Below are 20,101 nucleotides of genomic sequence, written 5' to 3'. Positions count from 1 at the left end.
TGTGTAAACTAACAAAAAAACAACTGTTAGAGATAAAATCGAAGAGATTAGCAGTAAATACGACGTGAAAACGACTGAGGTATTTCCTACCTCAGTATCTTTAATGGCTGATTTAAGCAAATAATAACCTATTATTTATATTTTTTTTGTATTATTACGAGTGCAAAAACTTAAAGTCTAGCGCAGTTTTTAAAGTTACTCAAAAACTAAGAAATTGCCTTTTTAGCATAGAATTAAGAATAGTCCAGAAGGAGCGTTGAATCATATTTGAATACATCGTACTGTGTCTAATAACCCTCCAACTATGCCCTACTTTTGCCGCTAGCATTCGTGATGCCGCCGCGTCATGTTGTTTGATGGGAAAAAAATAATCATGACACAAAGGTCAGGGAAAAAAAACAATCTGTTTATTTCTCTAAAATTTTATGGTGCACGCGGAAACATTGATTGACACAACAAAGTAGACAAGTAAAATTTTATTTTACATAAAACGGATATTTATTTATCATGTTAAATAATATTTGATGTTTTTAAGATAATTTCGTTCAAATGTCCACGATAGATGTGTAATCCGAGATACAATTTTCATTAGTTCTCTCATTAGATGAGCAAAGTAGGGTAAACAAATGTACTACCCTGGCAACACTAACGAAATGTTCATTTTGTTTCTTCGACAATCTGACAGATGGAAAAATAATTCAATTTTTAAGTAATGCATTTGTTACATACACATTCATTTGCTAATTATAGATGAAATGTGATTGTATTATGTTTCTTTAAGATCCTAGCAGTATATTGATTGATTTGGTGTTTATTTTGTAGAACTCCATATTTAAACTTATAATTAGAAATCAAACACTGATTTGAGTCTACTGAATACTTTATTTTATTTTTACAAATATAAACATATAATTTATTTTTATATGTTTATATTTGTAAAAATAAAATAAAGTATTCAGTAGACTCAAATCAGTGTTTGATTTCTAATTATAAGTCCTAGCAGTATTTCTACCCTTTGAAATGACACAACACGGCATAATTTAATTTAAATCGGGAGTTGCGTACTGAGCGGTGTCTACAAAGAAACTAATTGGTCAAAACGTAAACTTACTCATTTATGAGTAGTTTAATCGCCTTCTGTTTGATGTGCGTATGCGTTTTCTGGACTATTTTAAATTCTAGGTTCTTTAGATATATAATTTTAAGTCTGAATCGCTCGAACGTAAGTTCTCAATTTTTAGTCAAAAATTTTGTAGATTTTATTAATGTTACAAAACTGATAACTTTATGCATGAAAGTACAATTTATAAAAAAATAATTACAAAAATAACTGAGAAAAATCTTCCACAAATAAAAAAATGTATCAAAAACAGAAACTACGCAGAATTGAACTACGGAACGAACATGAGTTATTCGAATACCCCTTGATATGAGGCATCTACATTTTACTTTTTATAAAGGCCATAACTTCCTGGGAGTTATCAAGAGAAACAAATATTAATTTCATTCACGCTTTGTAAAATCAAGTTATCAGATTGCTACTAGATAACTATGAAACCACCAGAGACACTATATTTAAACATCATTAATGAATAAATCTGTAAATAATTTATCAATTATTGCATTGCTACAATTTAATTACTACATAATTACAACAGATTTACAAGTACGTAAGATCTATTTGTTCCTAGATATTTTTATTAATATAACGAAACGATTCTGTAATACAGTATATCTAAAACATGCTATATGTAATCAAAAAATGTTGAGAAAGGTGAATTATGAACAGGAGTGAGACGTGTGCTCAAATGAGACATATGGCTAATTGAAAAAAGTTTTTTATTTTTATAAACAAAATAAAGAATACTATGGTATGTTTTTCCAAAAAAATATTATTCATGTAGGTTAAAGTAGTATTCATGCGTTATATTATGTTAGTGTATAGGCACAGACATAGTAATGTGTAGGTATATTATAGATATATTATGTTTATGTTGCAAGCGGCGCAAAGCGGCCCGCTCTATTCATTCGGGTTTCGCCTTCCTGATCGGTCACACATCCTTGCTATTTTAGTTGTAATGAACTCTCTAATAAAATCGTTGTACGAAATAGAAGATAATTTATTAATTATCTTTAAACTATTTATCGAACCTATCAATTGTGATCACCTACGCCTGAAGTATGTAATGATCCAGGTCAAGGATTTCACAGTTAAGTATAAAACATTGAAAAAAAACCATAAAAACCTGCTGACAAATTCTATGCTTGCTATTCAGCTGGACTTTTTCGAAAGCTATTTATTATAAACTTGGAAATTCAAGTAAAAACAAATCTAATGTCAGTAATCCACATCGTGTATCATATACGTCTCATGGTCAAAAGATCGGTGTATTTGCCAACGATGCATGAGGTTTCTAGTTCGATTCCTGACATGGTTGACATAAAGTTTTTGTAAAATTGTGTATTTTTTAATTAGAATATTTCATAATCCCACGGCTGGCACCTGAAACGAAAGACTGTTATCTTATCTTCAGGTAACAAAAATGATCACAATTTTTTTCAGTTGATGAATCAATTCAGTGCCCTGCTATGAATCATTAGGTTTGGAAAGGAAATAATGTTCGTCTTCTTTTTCTTCTGCAGCCTTATTCTCTCCACTGCTGGGTAAAAGCCTCTTCCAAAAGTCTCCATTCCTTCCTATCACCCGCTTTCATCATCCACGTTTTACCGGCAATAGAGGCAATGTCGTTGACCCATCTTTTCTGTGGCCTTCCAACACGTCTTTTGTTTACCCACGGTCTCCACTTTATTATTCTGGGTGTCCACCTGCCATCATTTTGCCTCGCCAAGTGTCTTGCTCACTGCCATTTCAATTTCGCTGCACGATCCATAATATACACGACTCCGGTTCGGCGCCTTATTTCTTAATTTCTTATTCTGTCTCTTAGACATACACCGAGCATCTGTCTTTCCATGGATCGTTACGTGCATTTTAATTTCTGGCTACTTTTTTTGTGTTATAGACAGGAAAATAATAAGTTGATGAAATGAACGAATTGGGTGTTGATATAAGTTGTGTCTGTTTTTTCCAAATTAAGAGAACACGAGAACAAATTAGTCAATAATGTTTTAATTGTTTTTTCTTTTATTTTTTTACTTTGACGTGAACCAAAGTGGCTGTTAAAAAAGCTCACTTTTGTCTACTTGACATTCCATTTAAAATGTAATATGTAACGTAAAAGCAAACACATTATCTTGCAGAACAGAAAATTTTCATTCGAATAACGTATAACCTGTACCATTTTGTTTAAGTTTTGGTTCTCATTTTAAAATTTGGGAATAAACGAACAACTTATGTAACTATCTATCTTAATCTAATAAAGAATCTCTAATTTGTCCATGGGATTCAAAAACATTGACAACTGTAGTTTTTTATTTACTTTATGTTCTTATACGTAAATCTGAAATAGACTTTGTTGATAAATTAATTAAAATTCATCCATGATCACGGAGCAGGAACAAATGAACGTAGTTATGCAGAAAGCAGTTAGCTCACAGCTTAGAAAAAATGAGATATTGATGTTAATAATAATAATAATATTTGTCTGATTTATATAGCGCCATTTTTGTAAAAATCGCTTCAAGGGCGCTTTACAGTTGTATACCAAAACTTACATTCTAACTACACCAAAGTGATATATTATATTTCCAGATTTAAAATTGAGGGCATGATAGTTTAAAGAAGTGGGATTTTAGTTAGGATCTGAGCTGACTGGGACTGTCGATGATTCGAAAGTTTGAAGGCAATTGGTTCGGCAAAAGCACGATCTCCAAATCTAGTATTTGGGGAGCGCTGGATTTCGGCAAGTTTTCCTCTTCCTGAATCAAATGCTGACCTAAGAGCAGATTTTCTTTGACATGTATTTTCCCTCATACAAAAGTCCGATAGGTGTTTTGGAGCCATTTCAGGAAGGGATTTGAATACTGTCCAGCAAAGATTGTATTTTATTCTCTCTGGGCTTTTTAACCAGTGCAAATCTCGAAGATGTTGTGAGATGTACGAATATCTTTTTACTCCCGTAATAAGCCTTGCTGCTGCATTGAAAACAGATTGAAGTTTATTAATTTGATATTTTGGGAGCTTTGTGTATATTCTATTATAGTACTTTAGATGCGAAACGACATAAATTATCGGGTGCAGTAAAGTCAATTCTGTGTTCTGATAAAAACAACCATTTTTTCTTGCCAAAAAAAATTGTATTTTAAGTTGTCTGTTGTCTACCAGACCAAAGAACCACCAAAATTCCCTAAAAAAAATAATATTTATTTTAAAAGTTATTATAGCAAATAAATTAAGTGATTATTTACAATTTAACCCAAATAAAAACATAAAATAATAACTTCAATACATAATGACACAACATACATCAAAATTTGACAAGGCCCAGACTTTAAAAAACATTAAAATTGATTTATGTCATAAAAAACCGAATACATATATTATTAACAAAAATACAATTTTGTTTGTTACTTATTTGTTAAAATGAATAAAACTTAATAAAAAAAAATATAAAAAAATTATCATTTTTCTAAGTAAAAATCATTCCAAATGTTTTGTAGATTTGATTAATCACTCTTTTCACAAGGGTGCTATTATTTCAGTTTATTTTTTCTGTGGCTGGCTGCTTTCTGCATAACCACGTCCACATAATGTGCCAAACTTAGGTATGCACTCGTGGTTAGTTGAACAGTTTACAAACGAGCCAAGTGAGTTATGATTTTAATCAAAGCCTTCCGTAAGACTCGATTAATATTAAGTGACGAAATTATCGAAAAGGACGCTATTTTGTACCCGTATTTTTTTTGTTGGTGTACGCGGCACAAATGACTGTTTTAAACATAAACAGTGTTCAATATTACACAAATAAAAGCACTTGGGTAAACTTATTCTTTTTAAAATAAAATAATACAAAAACTTTTAATTTATTTATTTATTTTGACGGCTTACGCCTTTAAAAAAGTATAAATTTATATTGAAAAATAATTATAATAAAACAAAACACCTGAAAACAGTATAAAAAATGTAGATACATAAAATAAAATCAGCAGAAAATAAGGAAATAATAAAGAAAAATTAGAAAGGAATTATAACATAGGTATGCAGGAAATTAACAATAAATAAAGGCATTAAATAAAATATTATTAAAGTAACAGAGGCGATGTATCATCGCATCAACAGAAAAACAAGTATAACACGTAGTATATTTTTATAGTTTAGAATAGAAGTGATTAAAAAGTAATGATTGTTATTTATTTATATTTTATTACAAATGATTCAGTTATTTAAAAAAACAGTGAAAAAACCGTTCAAAAATAACTTCATCGAAATGTCACAGGTTCATGTGAACACGTGTTTACAAAAACCAATCATTTTTGTCATTGTTATGTTGTTGCGATAGATTTCCGGTTTCCGGGCTAGCCACGTTTTTCGACGTTTAGTGTATTGGACGTTTAGAGAGTACAAACAATTTATTTTTAGAATTGTACGTGGTTTAACTTTCAAATGTCAAAACGCTCGCCGACTCGAACTCGTGACGTCGCGGGTGGTGTAATTTCAAAATTACAAAACTTTAAAAAGTCATCGCGGCGATAATACGATACGTGAAAATATAAACTTTTTGATTTTGCTTCGTTTGATAGCTAGTCTATTAACAAACAAAATCTATAGTAAAATATATTTTTAAAAATATTAAAAAACTCCCAACTATAATGAGCAATAAGGACAATAAGGACCAGGTTTCAATACAATATTTATTATTTCAATTTAAATTTTATTTATTTCATTTTTATTTATTCATATATTTAGTACATTTTTATAATTTCGAAAAAAAGTTATTAAAACGTAATGATTTTAATTGGTATAAAGATAAATTAAATAAATTTAAGTTTCCATGTTTGTTTGCCAACATGTGGAACCGTGGAATAGGTGAATATTTGGCATAGTTTGAACTATGCAAATCAACAGCAAGAGAAGTATTTTGTCTCGTTCCACGCTATCTCACATAAAAATTCACACAATTTAGTTGAATATTATTGTTCTCAATATCTATTCAATTATTTTATTATTATAATCATTATTCCCTTTCCGCACCTGATGGTGCATAGGGCACTGCATTGGTACACCAATTGCAGCGTATTTTGATCATTTTTGTTACATAAAATTATTGGTGTCACGTTTCAGGTACCAGTCCAGGGATTACAAGTTGGTAAACTCAAAGTTCCTCTAAACTACATGCGCTTGAATTAATCAATCCAAAATATTAAAAAATGCACTCTTCTCCCCACCCAACCCTAATAATATTATGGACAATTATATTATAAGCAATTAAGTTGTTTACATATAAAATGACCTCACCTGCATAAGTCATCAACTTGCTTCTTAGATATGGGCAGACCATTAGAGCCCCCATCGGGCAAAGCACCGAGGCACCTCGCTAGAGCCCCCTTACACCTGTCTTCAGAAGATGCCACCCTGCAGGAAGACACTAAAATAAAAAACAAAAAAAACGTTATGGTGATATCATTACAGATTTTTTTAATTGAGGTAGTTTATGTTTTTTAGAAGAAAACCTGCATCAGATGATTTGGCAACCCCTACTTAAAATACTTCAAACTGCTTTTACGTCAAAATTCATGACACTTATTTCAATTAAGTTACTTGTAAAAAGATCGAATTACTTTTTTCAAAACTGGAATGGACTGATGCAATACCGGATAGCCGGCCTCAGAGAACCAACTTCAAGAATTAAAAGAAGAGAAAAGCCTTAACATCATAATCAGCCAATTGGTGGAACACTGCTGGAAATCGAGGTTGTAGCAGTGTTTGAGCAGAACGCTTAAGTTCATTTTTCCTAATTTTGTTAACTATTCAACTAACATTTTAACTACTTTTTTATACATTCACTTTTTTTTCTTCTTACATTTATTCTTTAAATCCTTTTTAGTTTTCCCTTGAACGCTTTTGACTATTTTTTTTTTATTAATTATAATTTATTAGTTATAATTTATCCTAATATTTAAATTTTGGTGGCCATTTTCAACGAGTTGTAAAAAACTTACTATTAGAAAATGGAAATCAAGTTGGGGTAGAGTGGGGTTTGAACCGCAATACCAGCGACGGGACCACAACCCGATTATTTTTATATGGTTTACATCTGTTTTATTTATCAAACAAACAATGCTTTTCTTAATCTGTTTTAACATATTACAACAGAGATGAAGAACATTTTAGAGAAGGTAATATCTACAGGGCTTATGACCTGCCATTAGCTGGTTTAAGTGGCCACTTTACACACTGTGTAACATTCACCATTCTGCCCATATTTGAACATCTATATTCCTTCAATGTTTCATCTGTTGATGTTTGTGAAGTTAAAGAGCTGAAACATCATTGAAGGAACATATGTAGTGTGTGAATGTTAACAGCTCCCCGGGGAGTTGAATCCAGTTCTTGTCCTCTTAAAATTTGGACCAACTCAAAATATTGTTGGGTAATCAGTTTTATCTATTATTTTTCTATACTTTGTAATTGTTATATACCCGCTAAATCGAGCTGGAATAAAAATTATTATAATTATAAAAGCAACGATTTGAAATTATTTTGACTATTACTTTTATTGTTCTTTTCACTGTGAGTTTGTCGTTTAATATCATCATTCCTCTTCATGATCATATTGCAATTACAAAAACACATAAAATTATAGTTTAATAAACCGATTAGTTCAGTTTACATTAGAAAAATTATAATATTTGAGTATAAGTGGTTGATAGGTTGCAAGATTTCCATATACTATTATTCAAAGACGTTTTTAACATTTGTTGCAAGCAAAAAGTTGCAGTAAAAGATTTTTTCTTTTTTGATGTTTCTAACATCACAATATTATATCCGTACAGTATGTGTTATTTGATCTAAAAATCCTTACAAGTGAGAAAACCTTCAAGCGTTTTACTTTATTTAAGATTGTTCCGATACATGAAAGAAATTAACCCCTTGCCTTGGGGTGGAAAAAAAGGACTAATGAGTTTTCTCTCAGCAAACATAATATTTTTTCAGGGTTGAATTCTTGTTTGTTACTCCAGAAAAAAAACAGATGTTTTTATTCGTTTCTCCGTTGTTGAATGATTCGTAAACGTGCTTAATATATATATACAAATGGCAATGTTCATATGCGTGTTCTCTTGGACTAAATTCGGACTGGACCGATTTGTTCTTATCAAAAGCTTCAATTTATTGAGTAGAAAAAAAGTTGGAAGCAAAAAGGTTTTTTTATCGTTTACCAGGGCTGCATTCATCGAGAATGCATGTACAAAAAAATAGAAAGATGTTATTTTTATAGATCCCAATCAGATTATTTCCTTGAACTCCTTATAATTTCTACCATTTTTTTTTATACTAAATTGTTAGTAAAACTAAAATAATAAATAACTAACATTCAATACGTTTTTGAAAATCGCATTCCTAAATAGAGCGCATTCCTGTTGGTCAGAAGAAAAGAATTTGACATTTGCAAAAATAATTATATATTTGAAAAGTAAATGTTTAACGTTTTGGAATTCAACCATAAACAAGTGCCTAGGTACTTCTATAAATTTTGTATTTGAATATAATTTATTTTATGTTCTGGAATTTAATTTTATTTTATTTTATTAACATAAAATAAACTTAAATTAAAATAAATTCCAGGGCGGAATTAAACGGCATATCTGCCTTTTAGAAACATTTATAATTCTAACATATTTGGCTTAATATTTTTTTTCTTTTTTATCAAAAACATGAATTTTAAAAACAAGATTTATAAAAAAAATAAAAAAATCAAACCAAAAATTTTACAAGATTTATATTTTAAAAATAACCTCAAAATTATACAGCATATTCAGTAGAAAATTTAAATAATAAAACATTCTACAGTAAAATAACAAGAAAATCATAAGTATTGTTTCACACAGCTCGGCAAAGTGAACAAAAAACTGTATATGAAATGCATGAATAAATAAATGTAATTACCATTCACCATCTTTGAAAAAGTTCAAAAGGTTCTTTCTACAGGAACAATACCCTACACTAAATATATCAGATACGTGGGAATAACTATTGCCGAGTTCATGAAGTCTATTTAATACTGCATTACAAGTATACACTGTCCGTGAATTGCTTCTACAAAACGGTGGCACCTGTCTATTCATTCTTCCAGGCACCCTGAAGTTGATGAGAGATAACAGTTCAGGGCAATCGCATATTGAATTTACAATTTTGAATAAATTTAAAAGGTCTATAATTTTTCTTCTATCGTTCTTCAAACATAAACAAGAACCTAGGTACCTACTTACCAATGAAAAGTTGCATCATCTGTTTTACGTTTTTCCGAACAATTTTTACATGCTTTTACGAAATACTAAGTATTTCGGTTTCAAATGAAATGTCAAGCTCACGTTAAAACACGGATGGCGGTTAAATAACGAATATACGTAGGGTAGAACTGAGCTTTTGAGATAGTTTTAGGGGGTTTCGGGTGCATCTATGAATATTCATAAGTCGATAGTTTTATTTAAAAACACCGAACCTGTTTCTATGGTTAAATAAAAGCATGATGTATGGAAAAACACCAAAGCGGTGTTTACCCATAAAACCATTGGCAAAAATAAGTAAATAATAAAATTGGGTTTTAACTAAGGATGCTGATAGTGATAAATAATCATACACGTGCGTTTTGGTAAATTTTGAAAGCTAAAGTAAATTCCTTGCAACTAGCCACGGTTAAATACTTGGGTTTTTGCACTTATTAACAGAGGTCAATAAAACACGACTCCGTACAACGAAGTAAATCCCGAAATTCTTCCAAGGGACCGGACTTAATCCTACCCCATCATAAAATGTAAAACTTCCCGTCTTCGGAACGTGAAAAACCTTGCTCGGATTATCTGCATGCCGAAAGATGCATAGGGTACTAACACGGTCGACAGATATTCCGGTCACTCATATGTATGGAGGCAAAATGGTCAGTTTTACGCTTCGGGTTCCAATCAAGGAACGATAAAAACATTGCAGCCTAGAATTTAAATTAAAAATCAATATTTCACATCTTCCTTGCCGGGAATCGAACCCGACGTTTATTCGACATGTATATTTTTATTCATCCTTATTTCTCTATCCGCACTCGGTGGTGCATATAGCACCGGATCAGTTCGTCAAGTGATTCCCATTTACATAGAAGGTAAGGCGATCAGCTTACGCTTCAGGTTCCGGTCCAGGAACCTCTATCAACCATCAACCACGAGGCGAAATTATAAATAAATTATATCTCAATATCTATGTTTGTATTTAAGTTGATTTAATTAAATAAGTGTAAGTTAATTATAAGTATTATTATAGTTTTGTTTGGATATAAGTTTAGATGTAAGATTTGTGTAGTAATAAGGGTTGAAAAAGGACAACATTCTAATTGTGCTATATGTGTGAGGGGGAAAGGATACAGACACGATCGGGTGGGTCTATAAAATGGGCCACAGCCATACTTTTTTTTAGTTGAGTGGCAGGTCTCCGGACCTCCGAAGTGTTTTCAGTTGAGGAAAGATAGTCGAGGGAGTTTTTAGTCGGGAGAAGAAAGTCGCGAAACTCGTCGCGGGACAAGTACTCGGACTTGTCCCAGCCTTTCGGTTGAATCTCCAAACTCCGGACCTTCGAAGTTTCATGGCCCAGTCTGTCAGCTTTCACCACGTGGCCGCCTGCAACCATGTCCAAGGCGTCCGCCTGCCGCCAGCGAAGGAACCATCTCCGCGCCCCTTGCCGCCCCTCAAGAACGACGCTTCATCAGCCCACATCGTGATGACGTACCCGATGCGTCGTCCCCGGACGTCCGCCTACGCGCTAACCACGCGTCCCCGCCGCAGCTGGATGCTGCCGCCGCAAACAACAACTCCGCTTGCCACACGCAGCCTCACGCGTCGTCGACAAGACGTCCGCCTACGCGCTAACCACGCATCCCCGCCGCAGCTGGACGCTGCCGCCGCAAACAACTCCGCCTGCAACACGCAGCCTCACGCGTCGTCGACAAGACGTCCGCCTACGCGCTAACCACGCATCCCCGCCGCAGCTGGACGCTGCCGCCGCAAACAACTCCGCCTGCAACACGCAGCTCCACGCGTCGTCCACAGACACGACGCCGCCTACGCGCTAACCGCGCGCCCTCGCCGCAGCTAGATGCTGCTGCCTCCAGATCGTTTTTGGGTAGTATTAAGTTTAGTTATAAGTCCGTAATATTAAGAATTAAATTAAGACATAGGTTTAATATTTGTCTAATTATGGGGATTGTTATCCTTTATTCGTTAAAGACTATAAAACCTACATGGGAATTTGATTGAGCACTCTTTCATTATTATATACCCCTTCCTCTCAACATAATATTACAAGGCAACCTAATTAATTTTTACTAAATTCTCTTAATAATTAGGATAAACTTTAGAAATAAATTAAACAACTGGAAATCCTATATTTCTAGTGTGTTAAGCATTATAAATTAAAGTTTTGTTAGTATACTTAATAATGTTTAATCTTAAGAGGAAACGTGGTCCGACTTTTCTTCATACTAACGTATTCCCGTATTTGCTCTCTGGATTATGGCACTAGAGCAGTGATTTATGTATCTAGTATGTAGGTGTCATAATTCAATCTAATGAATCTCACCCGCAACAATAAAGGTTTCAGCTCTTTAACTTCACAAACATCAACAGACAGAAGAATTGAAGGGGTATAGATGTTCAAATATAAGCAGAATGGTGAATGTTACACAGTGTGTAAATTGGCCACTTAAACCAGCTAATGACAGGTCATAAGCCCTGTGGATGTCTAGACTTCTATATTCCCTTCTCTAAAGTGTTCTTCATCTCTGTTGTATTATGTTAATATTAACAGCCCCCTAGGGGGTTGAATCCAATCCTTGTCTACAAAAATTTGGACAAATCCAAAACATTGCTTATGAAATAAAAACACATATTGAGAATAACAAAGAAACAAAGCAGGTTTAGCACTTTTATAACTAAATATAACACAACAATATTTAAGTCAAAAACGTTTTCTTACAAAAGCAGAATAAATATACAGAAACGCTTTCAATAATGAAGGAAATGGTAAATCTAAAACTAAAGGAGATAAGGTCGTTAAGATTACATGCCATGCAGACGATGCTGCAATCGTGGCAGTGATGATTAGAACACATCCATCTCAGTTAGTAAAACATCTGGATGCCTAAGAAATTTCGTATGGTACAATGAACACATACGGATTCGTGTGTCAGACCAATCATGGTGTATGTGTTACTAAAATCTGTATAATCCTGTATTCTATACAATACCTAGGCAATGTATAGAATACCTTAAATGATTAGGTAATGTATGAAATATTATTTATTTTATACTTTTCCTAGGTACAGTATACAGTACCGAATGCGCAACCGGCAATATGTGAAAAAGACGACAGCTGGCAGTAAACCAGTAAATTGTACGCTACTTCCTTGTAACCAAACCTAACCTAACGTAACTTAACCCAACCCAACCTAACTATTAGAAGTTAAAAGTAAGTTCCCAAAAATAAATAAATATTTTTGAGTGTAATAATTATTTCTACTGCAAAAGAAAAGTATTATATCACCAACTTTTTCTATGAAGATAATTCTTAATGAGTAATGGTTCATTTTAATAAAGTTATTTTTGAGCAAACATAAGCTGTTTTATTTGTTTGTTTTTATAATGGTTATTTTTAATGCGTAATTTTTAATTTCAATAAAGTTATTTTTGAGCAAACATAAGCTGTTTTATTTGTTCGTTATTTCATAAGTAGCATACCATAACATTGATAAATATAAACCAAATCTGTTTACTTTACACATTGCCGGTAGACCAGCAGGTACTCGATACAATCCCTAGGAAATGTATACATTACCTAGGCAAAGTATGTAAGGGGACAGAAATATTCATATTATTTCATACATTGCCTTGACGCCCCAGGTATTCTATACATTGCCCAAGTGTTGTGTAGAATACCTGAACTGTACAGATTACCGGTAACATATGAAATAGAGACGAGGATAGAGAAAGAGAAAAAAAATAACGAAAAACTAAGTAGAAAAACTAAATAACTGCTCAGAACGTCAGAGATAAAAGTACTAAAGGCAATCTTAATACACAAAACAACTCACATAACATTTTTTTAAAAAACACCCATAAAATCGCTTTGACTTCACAATTTCCTACAAAATTATATTTGTTTGTATCTCTTGAAATCAATATGCAGTGTGTTCAAAATGTCAGCAGTAAATCATAAAACTGAAACAATATTTTACCCCTATTTGTGCCATGAAAAATATTGTTTTTTTATGTAAAATTTACGTAACATATTTTACAGAAATCCTTTGAAGTTAGCTGACTCATGACGTAGGTAGGCGAACCTTCAAAAACAGGCAGAAAAACAAAATGCAAGTATGGAAAAATCCTACGGTAGAAATTTCTCCTCTCCCCAAATTTTCAGAATGTACTACCTTTAAAACTTGTTTAAATTTTCCATTTAAAACATATTTAATGTATTTATACTATTTATAATCGAGTAATTGGCCTCTGAATCACCTTACCTTTAGGTAACAGATGATCGAATTGTGGTGTATTTAGTTAACCAATGTAGCTCCATATGCATCACGGAACGGGGATGAAAAAATCGTGTAACGCGAAATAAATCAAGCCATGATATTTTTGGGGAGGGATCTTCTGAATCAGTAACTTCGGTGTTTTTTTGTTTTTTGATTTAGACTTAACTAAGCCGAAATTCAATCAGCCCTATGATTTTCTTAAGTATCGTTATTTCGAAATTACTCCGCGTGTGATTCGGAAGGACCAGTGACGTCGTTTAAAATAGTTCGTTTTTATTAAAATCGTTTTTTTTTTCATACATTTTCCAGAAACTTCCGCCGTACAACTAATTGCTTAATTTTTTCCTGCGCTCAAGAAAACATTTTTTATATCCAATTTCCCATTGCACTAAACTTTCTTATTATTAATGAGTATATTTTCAGAATTAAATTTCATTTCAAATTTTTATTTTATTGATATCGGTAAAATATACATTTGAAACAAAATGTTATTCTTAAAGGATTCTTTAATAATAAGAAAAAAAATCAACAAAATATTGTTTTTGTCGGTTACGATGTTTTGTAGATCATGGCTCGAAAGGTTTATTTTAGTTACCTTTTTTTTAAAAGGGAATAACCCGCTGAGCATCTATTTAGAGGCTTGCCAGTAGGTTGGATTAGGGATATATGGAAGAAGGTAATGAAAAATACATCAGAGCAGTTGAGAAAAAAATCTTTCTTGGATTTTTCTTTTGCAACTGGCGGGAATCAAACCCGCGACCCCAGTTTAACAGTTGGCCGTCTAACCAACTGCGCCTCGGCGCCTGCTTTGTTACTTGTTTTTCAATAAGTGTTTTTTAATGACTTTTATTTTTCTTGATGTATATCAAAAACATTAATATTTTCTTGGAGAAATACATAATTAGGTTTGGTTTAAATTTACAGAGTTACTCAACTATATGACATCAAAATTTAATAATACAAGGTACGCAGTTTTTTTATAATTCAAAAATATAATATTTTTATTTATCTTATTTAACGACCCAATTTTTATTTCTTTCCTATTTCTAATTTTTAAATCAAGCTGTAAAACTTTAGGTTAATTAATTGCTTAATTTATTGCCACTGAGATAGAAAACGTTTTTGATAAGGGAATATAGAAGTCCAGGAATTTACAGGGCCGATGACCTGTCATTAGCTAGTTAAAATGGCCACTTACACACTGTATAACATTCACCCTTCTACCTATGCTTAAATATAAACAAACATATTTCTTCAACTCTTCCATCTGGTGACTTTTGTGAAGTAAAAGAGCTGAAACCTTCATCATGTGGGTGGGTGAGATCCATCTGGCTGAACCATTTTACCTACTAGGCGAGGCAACATGATAAATATTTCAGCTCTTTTTCTCAACAAAATCCAACAGATGGAAGGGTTGAGGATATGTGAATTTTTGAACATAGGCAGAATGGTGAATGCTACATGGTGTATAATGTGGCCACTTAAGCCAGCACATACATTTTCTGCCTTATCTGCACATCTTAAACATATTTCCGGTAATTTAAATTCGTTGCAACTGAGAAGGAAAACATTTTAGAGAAGGTAATGTCGAAGTCTAGGCATTTACACAACCTGTCGTTGGCTGGTTTAAGTGGCCACATTACACACTGTATAACAGTCACCATTCTACCATGTATGAACATTTCCTCAACTCTTCTTTCTGATGACTTTTGTGAAGTAAAAGAACTGAAACCTTTATTATGTGGGAGAAATTTATCCGGCTAAATCAATTCACCTACAAGGTAACGCCTGAAAACAGTTTTAATGTTTTTATGCTTCTTCTTTTACCCGGCTTAGCCGGGTGAATCTCACCCTCGTGATAAAGGTTTCAACTTTTTTACTTAACAAAAGTCAACAGATATAAGAGTTGAGGAAATGACAACATGAACACATATAGGTAGAATGGTGAATGTTAAACAGTGTGTAAAGTGGCCACTTTAACCAGCCAACGACAGGTCATAAGCCCTGTAAATGCTTAAACTTCCATATTACCTTTTTAAAAGTGTTTTCTCTCTGTTGCAACAAATTAAAGTATGAATTACTCCCTAGGGAGGTAATCTAGCTAGTCTGCAAGCATTCGGACGTACTTAAAACATTGTTGAATACTTCCGGTTTAGTAAATACATATTATAAATTTGTACCCTTCAACAATGTCGACGAAAATAGGAAAAATATACTTATCTCTTAACAGAACCGCAACAGCACCGATATTTAACGTTATTTACTATTATATTTATCATTCAAAGCGTTCATACATTTCATCCCATTTCAGCACATTTTTCATTGAAAAAGATGACAAAGAAAACCCCCCTTTAACGTTTTGGTAAAAAAACCCACGTTTCTTCCTCAGGGCAAAAAAACCAACACGATAATATTATTATTATACTTTGCTATTTACGAACTATTTTTCGTGTCCGGGTGGATGAAGGATATAGTTCTGTAACTGAAAAGGGAAATCGAATACAAATCTGCCTCGCGGTGGTTAGCGTATTCGCCTACAATGTTTGAGGCCCTAGATTCGATTTATGACAGGGTGACGTAAAATATTTCTTCAAACTTCACACTACAGTATTTGAATGTTTATATACTAGTACCTTATCATAATACTGATCACCCTGTTCATTTTTTATTCAACTTTTCGTCTTTTTCTTTTTCTTCGTCAGCCTTCTGTCTTCCACTGCTGGATAAAGGCCTTCCATATTCTTCCATTTTTCTCAGTCGGTTGCTACTTGCAGCCAATTTTTACCCACCACAGCAGCTATGTCGTCGGACCATCTTTTTTTAGGTCTTCCGACGTCTCGTTTATTCTCCCAAGGTCTTCATCTTAAAATTTTAGGGATCCATCTTGTGGGGTCTTGTCTCGCAACATGTCCTGCCTATTCCCACGTCAGTCCTGCTACGTGACCCATAATATTCGTTATTCTGGTTCTGTTCCTAATTTTTCGTGGATATAAATTGTTCATTAACGAGCTAATTTCATAATGGCAGTTTTTTCCAGTCAACCAATGATATACTAGTGTTATTTATATCATTTATGTTTCAAGGCGCTTTTAATAGAAAATTAAATTTAAAAAACTAAAAACATATAATACAAAAATAGAAACACAAATATTTGTAAATAAATAATCTTAAATCAATACTTGTACTCAATGGGGAAGAGGAATAAAAAGATAAGAGGAAACTAGGATAGATTAATGAAGGGAAGGAGATATTTTACCTAACCTTTTAGGTAATAAAAAATATCCAAATACGCTGGAATTGGATTTTCAATGCACTGTCCTTTGTATCATGCGGTAATGATGATGACTAACAGAGATGGAGAACATTTTACAGAAGGGCACATTAGGCATTTACAGGGCTTTCGACCGATCATTGACTTGTTTAAGTGACCATCATACACACTGTGAAACTTTCATAAATCTCCATATTTCCATTTATGAAAATCCATATTTCTTTGATTTTCCAACTGTCGACTTTTGTGAAGTTATTGAGCTGAAAACTTTATTTGCCTAGTAAGTAGGTGAAATAATTTTTTTAGAAATATTGCAACAATTGAAAGAGTTGATTTCATTAGGGATCTTGGCGTAATTTTTTATGATAAACTTACATTTATCAAACATATTGACAAGATTTCAAATGAGTCGCTGAGTATGTTGGGATTTACTTGCAGAGTTCCTAGCAAATTTAAAAATATTACATTAAATTACATTATTGCTCCCTGGTTAGAAGTCGTTTAGAATATATTTCTCCAGTCTGGTCGCCCCATTATCGTGTACATTCTGATTCACTCGAGCGCGTCCAGAAGAAATTTCTAAAATATATTTATTTTAAACTACATATTCCAGCTGCTTTATTTAATTATAATCAATTGTAATCTTTAGCAAATCTTTTAAAACTTTCTGATAGAAGAATCCTTACTTATCTTATTAGTTAATAAAGTGATCAATTCATTCATTGACTGTCCTGATACCGGTCACAGACCTCCTTTTTGTACTGCAAGTTCTAGGACCAACTATCACATGCACTCGCCTATCCCTAGGCTCCACAGATATGGTAATCAGTATGAGGACAAGGCTGATATATTTAGATCTGGACTCGATAGTTATAAAACGAGTCTGATTTTTTTATTTTCGGCAACGCCTGAAAATATTATTTTTTCGATTTCTATACTTCTTCATGGACCAGGTAATTTATCAACAAAGTCCTTGTCTACAAAAATTTGGACAAACTCAAAATATTGTTGATAAGTGAACTTATTAAGGCTTTTTAGGTTTTATCCGTGTCAAGCCATAATAATTAACAATAAAAAATACATAGTAAAATTAATTAGATTCAAATATTATGACATGTGATGCAAAATAAAAAATTCAGAAAAAAAGGTATACGTAATAAATAATAAAATTCCAAAGAATACAATTTAAAAAAGATAATCGGATATAATTAAAATGTAAATTATATAAATTTAGATTCACACATAATCAAATATACAAAATAACAGTATCATTGAAATAAAAGTATAATAGTAAAATATAGTTGCACTGAAAAAAAATCTAAAATAATAGTATCATTGAAATCAATAGAAAAAGAATATATCCATAAAAACGTAATTGAAATTATAATTAAACTCACTCTACAATATAAAAATCATACCACCAGGTGTAAAAATATTGATAAAAAAATTAAAATAATTGGGAATATAATTATTTTGAGCATATAAAAAAAAACAATAATACTTAACGATAAAAAATGTATTTTAATTATTATATAAAACTACTAATTAGGTAAATAAATAAATTCAAACAATTTTGAACAATAATATATGATATACAAAATTGTTATCTAGTACTATTTGGTACTAGCTTCTCCTACCCATGAAATAAAGGAAAAAGGCCATATTGTAAGTACTAAACATCACATTATGTAACGTTAAATTAAAAACTATATCTAATAGAGCAGAAATTTTTCTTTCGGTTGACGTAAAACGTTTATAATTTCAACAAATTACAACAGGGATGGAAATAACCTTAAAGAAGAGAATATGTAAGTCTAGGCATTTACAGGGCGTATGACCTGTCATTGGCTGGTTTAAGTGGCTACTTTACACAATATGTAACATTTACCATTTTGCCTATGTTTGAACATCCGTATTTCTCTCATTCTTCTATTTGTTGACTTTAGTGAAGTTAACGAGCTGAAACCTTTATTGTTACGAAGAGATCCATCTGACTGAATAATTTCACATACTAGGCAACGCCTGAAAACAATTTTCCAATTTTAAACTTCTTCTTGGACCAGTTGGTTTTATTACAATCTTTGAGTTTGTCCTAATATTTGTAGACGACTTTAAATTTTTGTTTTACTTTTGATGCTCATTTTTTCAATTTTAAAAAAACAACTTATGTTTTCGCCAAATTCATAATTTTTAATATTTTTTGTACAATAACTAAACAACACTCACAAAATAAAATACTTTTTAATACTTTGCTTAAATTTTTAATACTTTGCTGCATTTGACATTTTCTTCGTTCCTTGGATATAAAATCATACAACGACCTTTATTTAGCTACTCGTATTTGGAACCCTACTGTTACACGAATTAAAAAAAGTATTAATTATTTAGACAACTAGAACATTTATCAATCTTACTTACCCAACAACATAAAAATAGCGATAAATTGCACAAACTGCATTTTAGTATTTGAAACTTTAACTTATTGCACCGAGATCTTTTACTTTTCACGTCTAGCTTAAGTTTCAGTCGAGCGGCATATATTTTTGATTTTCAGGCAACCTTTCAGCTCCGCGATAGAGTCCTTACTGGTGGTCGGAGGCTGTATTAGGAGGCAGCGCTGTCATCCATGGGAAAATGTAGGAAAATCTCCAACAACTTTTCTGAACTTCCGCTTGCCGTAACCGGAAACCACGGAGAATAAAACGGACAATCGGCCGGTGTTTTGTGCTGAAATATAAATCTAACGTTATAATTAAATACTCCTTGGAAAATCTGAAATTTATCGTTTCATCTATTTGCTATATTTTAGGTGAAATGATTAATTTGAAACTGATTTTTTTAAATTATGAATGTACTTAATCATATATTAAACTTAAAAATATGATATTCAATTTTAAAAAAAGTTGATTATTTGATTTCAAAAATTAATTATAGGTAACTTTGTGTTTTTTTTATGTACCAGGTTTGATAAACAAAAAAGTACGTGCAATATTTCAATTTTGAATTAAAATAGAAAATCATTAAATATATTTAAAATCTTTGTCAGGGAATATATATTTAATCAATGAATACAATAATATAATATGTTTTGAACACTCTTATGATTTCATAAGAAAAAAATTCTGGTGCCCAGGTT

General features: G+C 32.1%; 1 protein-coding gene across 1 annotated transcript in view; it reads right to left on the bottom strand.

The window, feature by feature from the left end:
• LOC148277358 (uncharacterized) overlaps positions 1 to 19,519 on the bottom strand; it is a 39,630-nt gene extending 20,111 nt beyond the window's left edge. The window contains exons 1-2 of the mRNA XM_088232968.1: positions 19,384 to 19,519; positions 6,416 to 6,545 (exon numbers count right to left, since the gene is read on the bottom strand). Of these exons, the coding sequence (XP_088089094.1) occupies positions 6,416 to 6,545; positions 19,384 to 19,423 (170 nt within the window). The 5' untranslated portion in view covers positions 19,424 to 19,519. The remainder of the gene's footprint in view (positions 1 to 6,415; positions 6,546 to 19,383) is intronic.
• Between the last annotated feature and the right edge of the window lie 582 nt (positions 19,520 to 20,101).

This window comes from Micrasema longulum, unplaced genomic scaffold (genome assembly GCF_059751315.1).
Source record: "Micrasema longulum isolate JH-2025_06_02 unplaced genomic scaffold, ASM5975131v1 h1tg001047l, whole genome shotgun sequence".
Lineage (NCBI taxonomy): Eukaryota > Metazoa > Arthropoda > Insecta > Trichoptera > Brachycentridae > Micrasema > Micrasema longulum.
The sequence above is the reverse complement of the archived record's forward strand: the minus strand, read 5'-3'. Positions and strand labels throughout refer to the sequence as shown.